The 12878-nt window shown below is 43.3% G+C and overlaps 1 protein-coding gene across 3 annotated transcripts in view; it reads right to left on the reverse strand.

Annotated features, from left to right (window-relative positions):
* ANKRD55 (ankyrin repeat domain 55) overlaps nucleotides 1-12878 on the reverse strand; it is an 87282-nt gene that overhangs the window by 57818 nt on the left and 16586 nt on the right. For 2 of the 3 annotated variants that reach the window (XM_084628695.1, XM_084628694.1), the window contains exon 1: nucleotides 8075-8474. The exons of the other annotated variant lie outside the window; for it this stretch is intronic. In XM_084628695.1, coding sequence (XP_084484821.1) covers nucleotides 8075-8129 — 55 coding nt within the window. In that variant the 5' untranslated portion in view covers nucleotides 8130-8474. Of the gene's footprint in view, nucleotides 1-8074; nucleotides 8475-12878 lie in introns of those variants that run through there. 3 annotated transcript variants of the gene reach the window in all.

Raw genomic sequence — 12878 nt, forward strand, 5'->3', positions numbered from 1 at the left:
CGTCACATGCACGCCTTACTCTTTATCTCATTTTACATTCCAGGTTTGTCTTATTCATTATTAGTGGTTCCCTAGGTGTTCCCCTTATTTTAGCTAGTACCAACATTCTGTTTCCAGCCCGCCGATTTATTTACCTCCCTAATCATCTCCCCCAAGAAATGAAGCCCCAGCCATGCCCAATTACTTATGTCGAGCCAGGCCTATATTCCACTGCTTTTCTTTTTCTTTTTATATTAGCATTTGTTTCATTTGCATTACATTCCTGTCTTTCTGGGCTTTCTTTTTTAAGTTCACTACCCAGTGACAGATTCCCGAGACCGGTAGCTGTAATCATTTGAACCACCATTGATACTGGTCTCAAAGTACAAACCAGGCAGTGCAAGCTCACCTCCTCCAGTATAGTCCAACAGGGTGTAATCCCACATTATAAGATTCCCTGCTTTTAAAGCATCCTTCTGTAATTTGCTTTCAGTAAAAAACCAGTACAAAATATATAAAAAAAATCTTTCCATTTATTACCACAAGAGATTTGGGTGTGAAACAGAACATAGGCCAATTAAAATAGCATTCCCTGGGTCTATACTGGAAGTGGTCCTCTTTAGCCACCACATAAAACTTATCACCAGCATAGGCAGTTTTTACTTTATCAGCCTTCCAGCATCTCAACTGTACGGTGAAATTTGGAGACTGTTCTCCTAGAGTGAATCCACATGCCAGCAACTCTGTTTGTAAGACATTACACCTGCACATGCAAGTGTCCTCCAGCTGCAAATAGCAGTACAAACCTGGGACTTTCCAGACCTTGCATTGTCTTACAACAGTATTTGAGAAGGGAAAACAAACTTCTTCCACATTTCAGAGTAGCAGCTGTGTTCGTCTGTATCCACAAAAAGAAAAGGAGGACTTGTGGCACCTTAGAGACTAACAAATTTATTTGAGCATAAGCTTTCGTGAGCTACAGCTCACTTCATTGGATGCATTCAGTGGAAAATACAGTGCGGAGATTTATATACACAGAGAACATGAAACAATGGGTGTTACCATACACACTGTAACAAGAGTGATCAGGTAAGGTAAGCTATTACCTGCAGGAGAGTGGTGGGGGGGAACCTTTTGTAGTGATAATCAAGGTGTTCTTTCTTCCACATTGTACGTGTTACAGTGATTTCACATTTAACTTCATGGTATTGGCCCCTTGTTAATTTTCTTATCCTGCACCAACTCGTGTCACCTCTTGTGCCAAATTTTTAGCTTTTCTGTCGGGTTAAAAGAGCACATGTTTTCTTGCTCCTTATATTTTAAGGCTGCTTTTACTTTGTATAGCACAGTGGCTCTCAGCCTGTTTATCATTGTGGGCCTCAGGCTGAGAACCACTGCACTCCCCACACACAATCCCTCCACAATCCCTTATGCCTAGTGCCACCACCCAGAGTGGGGCCAGGAGCAGAGCTCTGGGTGCTGGGTTGGGCAGCAGAGACCCAGACCACCGCGTGGGACCGGGCCCTGCAGCAGGGCCAGACACCAGACCCCGACATGGAGCTGGGTGGCCGGAATGCGGGACACCCCTCCCTTGTGCAGGGCTGGATCTGGACCCTGAAGCACGGGGCCAGGCAGCTGGAGTCCGGGACCCTGTGGTGCAGGGCCAGGTAGCAAGAAGCCAGACTCTGGGACCCTGAGGTGTGGAGCTGGACAGAGGGACTGGACCTAGACCCTACAGTGCAGGGCCAGGCAGCCATACACGGAACTGCCTTGTGGCCGGACCGGCTGACCAACAGCCGGGGCCTGACCCTGGAACCCTGCTGCATGGGGCCGGGCAGCTAGAGCCCCGAACCCCGCCACGCAGGGCCAGGCAGCGTGACCGGGACAGCTAGCAGCTGGACCAGGACCCCGCAGCTCAGGGCCAAGCAGCCAGATCCCAGGACCCGGGGGCCCGCAGCTGGACCTGAACCTCCCACCCCCAACAAGGGGCTGGGTAGCTGGAACCGACCCCTGGAGCTGAACCCTACCTAAAACCTGGGAGTGCTGCAGTACCCCAGCAAAACTCTAAATCCCAGCGTGGCCCCCCCGCCCAATCTACCCACAGACCCACTCTCTCCTGCCCCCTAAAGTACTCACCAGCCCCCTGCTGGGAGCAGCACTTCTGCAGGCTGCCATTTTCTCTCCCCTCCCTCAGGCAGCCCCTCCCCTGCCAGACCAGCAAATCTTTTTTTTTTTTTTTTTAAAAGCACACGTGGCCCACAGGCTGAGAACTGCTGATATAGCTGTATTGCCCACATACTACATGTGGTGTTATTATTAGCACACCTATTAAAGAGATGTTTTGTTAAATTCTGTGGTGGCTTGCTACATTGTAAACAATTTAGTAAGAGAGACCAAATAAATCTTTTAATTTTGCTTGGCTTAGCCTTGTCAGCTGAACCTTTGAACTTTCTTCTTTTTTAAAATGGTTTTACACACCTGACATTTTCCTTTTGTAAATTGCAAATTGTAAGCAAAGACCATTTAATTTTTTTACTTTTTTAAACGGCAAATTTTTATATTTAAGCTTTGAACAAGTTTTTTTTTTTTTAAAAAAAAAACAAGAAGTGAGAACTTTTTGGCTTGCGCCCTGATAACTGCACTGTTTTGTTTTACTGCTGTCTCTAAAGCCCTTGTTTTAATTCTGTGGCTCAGCTAGCTGAAGCTTTAGTAAGCTGATTGCGACGCTGAAATTTGTGACAGGCGGTATTTCTTTTTAAAACTTACTAGGTATTCCCTTCCCACCCCTTGTTTTTGCTTGTAGTTACTTTTTTACACAACTGTATCCAAGTTACACCCCCCTAGTATATTCAGAAGCAGTTAATCCATATTGGAAATTTCAGTGGCATTCAAAGGATCTCTGCTGTGCTCTTCTAAGCAGTCCCCCCATCCCCATAACACTCTCTGGAGTTCCTTTTTCACCTGGTCCCAAACTCCCCCTAATACTTCACTGAGGAGCCCAGAGGGTCCACCCTTAGATTTAGCCCACTTCTCCAGCATGGTACCCACTTGTTCATATTTAAACCCTTCCAGTGCCATTCCTTTAATGCTAGGCTGTGAGGTGTATATGTTACCTGCTCCAGACTACAGCATCTGAGTGTGATGGGATCTCCAGGGTGCAGCCTGGGACCATGGGACCTCTGTGACCCCTTAACTCTCTCCAGCCTGGGCTGTCTCTCACAATGCCTTGCTAATGACCAGCAGCAAACCCCTCCAGGTGTTATCACTCAGCACAACCGCATGTAGAGACCCCACACCCAGCTAGTTTGCATGAATGATCCCAGAGCCACTCGGGAATCACACAGGGAAAGGCACCAGCCAAATCCTCCCCCTCCCCCCAAGACGAGCAATGGAATTTTATTCACTGGTTCACTACTACTTCAATGGAAAGTGCATATATACCAGCCTTTGCAAATGTGGGCAGTTTTGCCACACACTTCATACAGACTCACTGGTAAAGATAAACAGTAAAAGAAGCTTCTTGGCTACAAAAGATAGATTATAAGTGATAGGCAAAAAGTCAGAGCTGGTTACCAAAATAAAATATAAGCATGCAGTCTAAACTCTCATCCCTATTAGAGTTGGCAACAGCTAGATTAAGCAGTTTTTCTCACCCCACTGGGTACTGCAGTTCATAGTACACAGATTTCACCCTTGAAATCTGGGGCAGTCCCCTCAGTTGGAGTCTTCAGAGTCTCCTTGTTGCTTGCCGCGTAGGTGGGTGAAGGAGAAAGGCCCAGCCTGGGCCCCCTGTGTTCAGTTTTATACCATCAATCCACGTGCTTGGAAAACACAAGTCCAGGCATGTCTGGGTGGGCATTGCTGAGTCTCCAGTCAAGGCTGAGCAATTCCTCTGGTGTGGCCTCATGCAGGTGAGTCATTGCATTGTAGCTCCCTTGTTGGACAATGGTTGTTGATGGGCTCATTGACATCCCGCCTGGGTGTTGGTTACTTTCCTTGCTGTTGTCTCTGGGGAGCTAATATGTGGCTGATTCTTCCCCAACATACAGCATGTTTTAGTGACAACCATACAACACAATTCTCATAACTTCATATGCATTAATGATATACATATATGGATAGAGAAATGACTTTCAGCAGATCATAACCTTTCCCTTGATACCTTACAAGATGCGCTTTATATGTAAGATAACAATTAAGGTACAGAATGTCACACTGAGTCATGGCACCAGTACGCTGGGGTAGCCTCTGAGACCTTTTCCACTCAGGAGTCTGTTGGGGTGAATTCTGAAAACTTATGCACTCAGTAGGCTCCCAGACCTAATCACTGAGGTTTCTTTATTAGCATACAATCAAACTACACTTGAGTTAATCAGGCTGAAGTGTAGGGGGCAAGTACAGGGCATACCGCACTTCCAAAGTTACAAAACAAACTTCTTCCACGCTTACGTATTACACTGCATTTACTATACCTTGCATTACACATTTTGGGACTGGCTTGTTTACTTTGTAGGAACCAGTCCCTGTGCAGCACGCTCTGTCCATGCACAATTTACTTTTACCTCATTTATATGCCAGGCTTATTTTATCCATTGTTATCTTGTTCATTGTAAATGATGTTCCCTCTTATCTTAGCTACTACAGATATTCTGTGTACAGCCTCCTGATTTATCTACTTCCCTAATCCTGTCTCCCAAAAAATAAGGCTATACCCATGGCCAATTATTCATGTCAAGCCAGGCCTACAGAATGACCAATAACGAAGTTTGGCAAGAATGTTTACGTGGGAAGAGTGAATCCCACCAAATGCAAGAGCCAGCACAATGAAGTAATGGGTTTTTTTCTATCTCTGTTTTGATTCAAAACTGCTCAAGCTAGTTAAGTCCCAGGCAGACTGCAAAAAGCTACAAAAGAGCTCTCAAAACTAGGTGACTGGGCAACAAAATGGCAGATGAAATTCAGTGTTGATAAATGCAAAGTAATATACCTGGGAAAACAATCCCAACTATACCTATAAAATGATGGGGTCTAAATTAGCTGTTACAACTCAAGAAAGAGATCTTGGAGTCATTGTTGACAGTTCTCTGAAAACATCCACTCAATGTGCAGTCATAGTCAAAAAAACGAACAGGACGTTGGGAATCATTAAGAAAGGAATAGATAATAAGACAGAAAATATCATATTGCCTCTATATAAATCCGTGGTATGCCCACATCTTGAATTCTACGTTCAGATGTGGTTGCCCCATCTCAAAAAGATATATTGGAATTGGAAAAGGTTCAGAAAAGGGCAACAAAAATTATTAGGGGAATGAAACAACTTCTGTATGAGGAGAGATTAATAAAACTGGGACTTTTCAGCTTGGAAAAGAGATGACTAAGTGGGGGATATGATTGTGGTCTATAAAATCATGACTGGAGTGGAGAAAGTACATAAAGAAAGAACTAGGGGTCACCAAATGAAATTAATGGGCAACAGGTTTAAAACAAACAAAATGAAATATTTCCTAACACAACACACAGTCAACCTGTGGAACTCTTTGCCAGAGGATGTTGTGAAGGCCAAGACTATAACAGGGTTCAAAAAAGAACCAGATAAATTCATGGAGGATAGGTCTATCATTGGCTATTAGTCAGGATGGGCAGGGATGGTGTTCCTAGCCTCTGTTTGCCAGAAGCTGGGAATGAGTGACAGGAAAAGCGACAAACTTTAGCAAAGCTTTTGACACGGTCTCCCACAGTATTCTTGCCAGCAAGTTAAAGAAGTATGGGCTGGATGGATGCACTACAAGGTGGATAGAAAGTTGGCTAGCTTGTCGGGCTCAACAGGTAGTGATCAATGGCTCCATGTCTAGTTGACATCCGGTATCAAGTGGAATGCCCCAAGGGTCGGTCCTGGGGCCGGTTTTGTTCAATATCTTCTTTAATGATCTGGAGGATGGTGTGGATTGCATCCTCAGCAAGTTTGCAGATGACACTAAACTGGGAGGAGTGGTAGATATGCTAGAGGGTAGGGATAGGATACAGAGGGACCTAGACAAATGAGAGGATTGGGCCAAAAGAAATCTGATGAGGTTCAACAAGGACAAGTGCAGAGTCCTGCACTTAGGACAGAAGAATCCCATGCACTGCTACAGACTAGGGACCGAATGGCTCAGCAGCAGTTCTGCAGAAAAGGACCTAGGGGTGACAGTGGACGAGAAGCTGGATATGAGTCAACAGTGTGCCCTTGTTGCCAAGAAGGCCAATGGCATTTTGGGATGTATACGTAGGGGCATTGCCAGCAGATTGAGGGATGTGATCGTTCTCCTCTATTCAACATTGGTGAGGCCTCATCTGGAGTACTGTGTCCAGTTTTGGGCCCCACACTACAAGAAGGATGTGGAAAAATTGGAAAGAGTCCAGTGGAGGGCAACAAAAATGATTAGGGGACTGGAACACATGACTTATGAGGAGAGGCTGAGGGAACTGGGATTGTTTAGTCTGCAGAAGAGAAGATTGAGGGGGGATTTGATAGCTGCTTTCAACTACGTGAAAGGGGGTTTCAAAGGGGATGGATCTAGACTGTTCTCAGTAGTAGCTGATGACAGAACAAGGAGTAATGGTCTCAAGTTGCAGTGGGGGAGGTTTAGGTTGGATATTAGGAAAAACTTTTTCACTAGGAGGGTGGTGAAACACTGGAATGCGTTACCTAGGGAGGTGGTGGAATCTCCTTCCTTAGATATTGTTAAGGCCAGACTTGAGGAAGCCCTGGCTGGGATGATTTAGTTGGGGATTGGTCCTGGTTTGAGCAGGGGGTTGGACTAGATGACCTCCTGAGGTCCCTTCCAACCCTGATATTCTATGATTCTATGATATTCTATGAAAAGGATCACTTGATGATTACCTGTTCATTCCCTCTGGAGCACCTGGCATTGGCCACTGTCAGAATACAGGATAGTGGGCTAGATGGACCTTTGGTCTGACCCAGTATGGCCGTTCTTATGCTCTAATCCTATAGAAGACTTTAAGAGAAAAACGCAAATCAAAATGGATCCAGAAAATGACCGTGACAAAACTGTGTTTTGCACAGTCACTGATTCCCATTGCAATTTGATGCATATATATCTGATTTATATCAATTTATTCACAAACAGCAGAATGGGATGCTGATGTGTTAAAGAGACTAAACAAGCAGTATTCTTGGTGCACTGCTTGCATTTGGAAGAATTTTGATGTTAGCCTTTTCACATACGCAGCAAGCCAGAACCTTTTGTTTTGGGGCCAACTCTGCTTTATCAGCATGTACACCTTGCAGATGCATACTGGTGATTGGGAAGATTGCACATAAGTCATTTTGGGGCTTTGTAAATAGACGGAGATTTGATGCAACATAGTTGTTTATACAATGAAAATTTCCTGCTTTGTGAAAAAAGGGGAATATAAAGAATACAGAACTTTAGTGAATTAGGCAAGAAAGGATGTAAATTATATTAGATATAGCATAGCCCCCACCCCAACAAATAAAATTCAAATAATCTAACTACAAAATAGATAACTAAGATCCATCTATATTTCCATAGCAACCTATTCGGGTAGAAAATTTATCATTGCCCTAGGGCTTATTTTAGATATCTTATGTTCAGACATAGTAATATTTGTGCAGTACATCTAAAGAGTTCCTGAATTAAGATCACTTATTAGTGTGTATTTCTTTCATTATTTACATCTTGTAATTCCAAAATAGGTGAATTTAATTAGGAAAATGGGCACTTAGTTTTGTACAAGTCAAACACCACATTTTTAACTGGTTCTAGTTTAATGTAACAACCGTTGTATACACAACTCTCATAGCTGACCTTAAAAAACTGCTGTCATTCTTCCTGATGAAATCATTGCTTTATTTTTAAAGCAATACTAGTAGGCAGAAATATCTGTCCTTAACACTAATGGAAGAAGGTCCCTTTTGTATAAACACAGAGAAACAACATACGATAAACATATAAGACATTCATATTAGACCAGACCTCCACCATAAAATATGAGGCATTGATTTACCAGCCAAAACCATACAATTTCAACAGGGATGCTGGGATTTTAGTAGCAATTGACTTACCTTTGTGCTGATCAAACACCGATGAGGTACTAAAATCCATTGTGGTCTCTCTCATTATTGACTGTTAGACCAGGCAAATACCATCTCCGTGGTTTCCAGGGAAGAATCCCATATATTACAGTAAACAATATATGCAATGATAGCTGTCGCCAATCTTCTTGTTTGAGAATTAAATTCACTTTACGGCTGCAGGTTGTTGTCAAGGCAAAGACACGGTCGCTCACATAGTGAGAATGGTATATTCTGTTAATTAAAGACCCTATTAAAAAGACTTCTCCAGAAATGGCCTAATTGAGCTTCTAGGTCTTGAAAAAACACTAGCTTAAGAGGGGCAAACTGTCTATGATCAGGCCTGAGAAAGACACTGCAGATCACCCAGCATCAGCAATGAGAATGCTGGCTTTAAACAAACAGAAATCTCAATGGGTGAATGAGGATTCACTATGGCAAACAGAGCATGTGCAAAACTGCCAGTGCAATTTGGATGCTTCTGATGTACTCATTTTAGAAGCCAAACGGCATATGCTATGTTCACAGACAATGCTGTCTTAATTGACTATTATATAAATATTGTAGTAGGCATACATTCTGTCGTTTATTAATTAATCAGCCACCCACCTATTTAACTGAGTGAGTTTTGAATAGCATGGAGAACATAAATAAAAGGGAATGACGTTTTTTGCTGTATTTAATAGATAAGGTTTAAAAGTTCAATGTAACCGTTCTCAGTAACTACGGTCAGTTGAAATAGAAAGCCTTTTTAATGTAGACATGTTTGGTGTGTTTTAGCAGTGTTTTAATGAGATATTACAATGCAACTTGTAATATACACATTTTATACTTACTCTCCTAGTCCTATGTCCAAGCCAAAGGAGAGGGAGTCCAGCTGTAGGCTGGTTAGTCTGACATCAATTCTGGGCTAGATAATGGAGAGGCTGATATGGGACTCGATTAATAAAGAATTTAAATGAGGGTAATATAATTAGTGCTAATAAACAAGGACTATGGAAAATAGATCCCAACAAACTAACTTGACACCTTCTTTGAAGAGATTACGAGGTAAACGTTTTGATATAACGTATTTAGACTTCTGTAAGACATTTGACTTGATACTACACAACATTTTGATTAAAAAACCTAGCTAGATATAAAATTAACATGGCGCATATTAAATAGATTAAAATCTGGAAAGGTCTCAAAATTGTAAACAGGGAATCATCATTGAACAGTGTTTCTAGTGAAATCCCGCTGGGATTTGTTCTTGGTCTTACATTATTTAACCTTTTTATTAATGGCTTGGAAGAAAACACAAAATCATCACTGACAAAAATTGGGGGTATAGTAAATAATGAAGAGGACAAGTCACTCACACAGAGTGTTCTGGTTGACTTGGTAAGATGGCCGCAAGCAAACTATGCATTTTAATATGGCTAAATATAAAGGTATACATTTAGGTACAAAGAAGGTAGGCCCTACTTACAGGATGTGGGACTCTATCCTGGGAAGCAGAGACTCCGTAAAAGGTTTGGAGGTTGTGGGGGCTAACCATGAGCTCCCAGTGTGATTCTGTGGCCAAAAAGGCTAATGCCATCTTGGGATGCATAAACAAGGGGAATCTCAAGTAGGAGCAGAGAGGTTATTTTACCTCTGTATTTGGCACAGGTACAACCATTGCTGGAATACTGTGTTTAGTTCTGGCATCCACAATTCAAGAAGGATATTAATAAATTTGAGAGGGTTCAGAGAAGAGGCCTGAGCATGTGTATAGGATTAGAAAACAAGTCTATTACTAAAAGGTTTAAGGAGCTCAATCTATTTAATTAACAAAGAGAATGAGTGACTTGATTATAGTCTGTAAGTATTTCCATGGGGAACAAATATTTAATAAATATTCTCTAGAAGAGAAAGGTATAACATGGCTGGAAGTTGAAGCTAGACAATTCAGACTGGAAATAAGGCAAATATTTTTTAACAGTTTGTCATGGGTCATACATGCCCTGTCCATTTTGGGGATGCGGTCTGTGTGACCCATCTGGTCTCAGAGTAATGTGGCCTAACAGCCAAAGTCACTCTATCTGCCCTCTCTATCAGGGCTGTGCAGCCCAGTGGCCAGAGTCCATAGGGCAGCCCTTGCAATCAGAGCTGTGTGGCCTTGAGACCAGAGTCCGTAGGGCGGCCCTCCCAACCAGGGCTGTGCGGCCTAGTGGCCAGAGTCAATAGGGCGGCCCTCGCAACCAGGGCTGTGCGGCCTAGCGGCCAGAGTCCATAGGGCGGCCCTCGCAACCAGGGCTGTGCGGCCTAGCGGCCAGAGTCCATAGGGCTGGTGAGGCAGGCTGCCACCTCAGGGTGGGTGGCAGCCAGAATAGGGGGTGCCAAGCCAGGGCCCTGTCGGTGGTGGGGTTACCCGCCACCAGCTCAGTGGGGATCCGGCCAAAACACACCGAGACAGTCTCCGGATCTCCAACCACCACCCTGCAAAACCTCCCTAGGTTACTTCCTATCCACTTCTCTGCAGCTTGTGGTCTCATGGTTCCCCCAGGCTCTTCTCCCTCTGTGGCACCGAGAGCCTGGGGGTTGTGAGTCACTGCCATCTGACTGCCTTCTGTGTCATGGAGTGTCAATGATCCTTCAGCAGGAGTCTACATCACACCTCCTTCCTCTCCAGTGGTCAGCCCCAAATGAACTAGGCTGCTCCCTTTTATACCTGGCCTCCAGCCAGAGCATACCCAGCAGGGTCAAGGGGGCATGGCCTGCTCGGCCCAAAGATAGGAATTAACCCCTGTAGTCCCATGCGGGGCATGCATGACCTGTCACACAGTGAGAGTAACTGGAATAGCTTACCAAGGGTCATGGAGAATCTCTCATCACTGACAATATTTAAACTAAGAGTGGATGTTTTTTTCTAAACGATATACCCTAGGAATTATGTTGTGGAAATTCTATGGCCTGTGTTATATATTTTTCTGCAGGACCTGTGCCTGGCTGCCTTCTTCAGTGTGCAGGCTGGATTCTGTGCAGTGTATGAGACAGAAGCCCTTCAGATCTTTGCATTACACTGGGTCAATGTCTAGTTGCAATTACCATTGTGTAAGTATGATAAAATGGATTTACTCTGAATTTACTTTGGCCTCATGAGAACACATTTGGGCCAGCAAAGGACAGAAAGTTGTGGATGATGCAGGACCCTGCTTAGTGAACAGTAAGGGCAAAAATAAGTTCACTGAACACCATCTAACCTGTAAAATGAATGAGTTAGGGGTCCTGACTCAATAAAAAAAGCTGAGCAGTGCTGACACAGGGGATTGGGGAAAGCTGTCAGAAAGCCAAATCTAGTTCCCTGATTCTCCATCAGCCCAGTTCTGGTATGAGTCAGAACATAGGCGCTGACTTTTGTTTTTGCTGGTGGCTGCTTTTGAAGAGGTGTGTATGTTTGAGGGGGGTACTCTGTCAGTTTTGGGGGAAGGCTATTTTCAGCATATTTATACACTTCTTTCATATTCTAGTTATTGAATGTTTATCATTGATATCTTTACTATTTTAATAATGATTAAATTGCTATGAACTACATAATTACATTATCATGCATTACAGTATATTAAAACCATTGCAATCACCTACAAGCTGTCTTCACTAACATCCCAGTTTAAAGACATTATGTCTCTTTGTAGCCTTCTGGATGAAACTGTCAGCAATCTTATTTACATCTGGTTCTCTGGTATTATCTTGATGCACGTTAAGGACAGCTACATTATTCAGTTGCATCTATCCCATTGATGACTGGAGATAATTTTTACGTCTTCTGAAGCTGGAGCATGAGTTCAGGATGATACGGACACAATGAGAAGGATTCTTATACATTTGCAGTACTTTGGAAGCATCGTACTTCCAGAGTACTGCAAGTGACTCCAAGATCTCTTTTTTGATGGGTAACAGCTAATTTAGGCCCCATCATTTTGAATATATAGTTGGGATTATATTTTGCCATATGCATTTCTTTGCATTTAACATTGAATTTTATCTGTCATTTTGTTGCCAAGTCACCCTGTTTTGTGAGATCTGGTTGTAACTTTTTGCAGTCTGTTTTGGATTTAACTATCTTGAGTAATTTTGTATCATCTGCAAACTTTGCCACCTTACTGTTAACCCCCTTTTTCCAGATCATTTATGAATATGTTGAAAAGCACTGGTCACTGTACAAGCCCCTCATTGGACACCGCTATTGACTTCTCTCCATTCTGAAAATGGACCATTTATTCCTACCCTTTGTTTCCTATCTTTTAACTGGAGTGCCTGGAAATGCTTTCAGGATCATCTAATGATTCTTAATTTAATGACAAACCTTTCGATATCTTAATCACCCTGCCTCTGTTTATAAACAGACTCCCTGCCCCAAGGATGGAAGTTGGTAGCAGCACAGAGCTCACCACATTGCACACTCAATGTCCGACTCCTGGGTGCTGAGCACCCACTATTTTTTACCATGGGTGCTTGAGCCCTAGAGTGGCCACGGAGCCAGTGCCTATGAGTCAGAGAAGTCTAGAGAAACTCACATTAGTGGTGGATCAGTGAGGAATAGCTCTGCTCCACCTGACCTTGATTTCTCTATATCCTCATCATGCCCAGATTCCCATCAGAGTTTTCTCCTTCAAAAGAAGATTCTGTGCTGGCTATTTATAGCCAGAATCCAGCTCCTTTGCACTAAGTGGTGAAAAGGAGCTGGATCACACCAGAGAATCTGGTGCAAAGACTTGATCATTATATTCACCCACAGGGCAGAGTTAAGACTGTGTAGGGCAACCTTAAC

This window comes from Lepidochelys olivacea (assembly GCF_965140295.1).
Source record: "Lepidochelys olivacea isolate rLepOli2 genome assembly, chromosome: 5".
NCBI lineage: Eukaryota > Metazoa > Chordata > Testudines > Cheloniidae > Lepidochelys > Lepidochelys olivacea.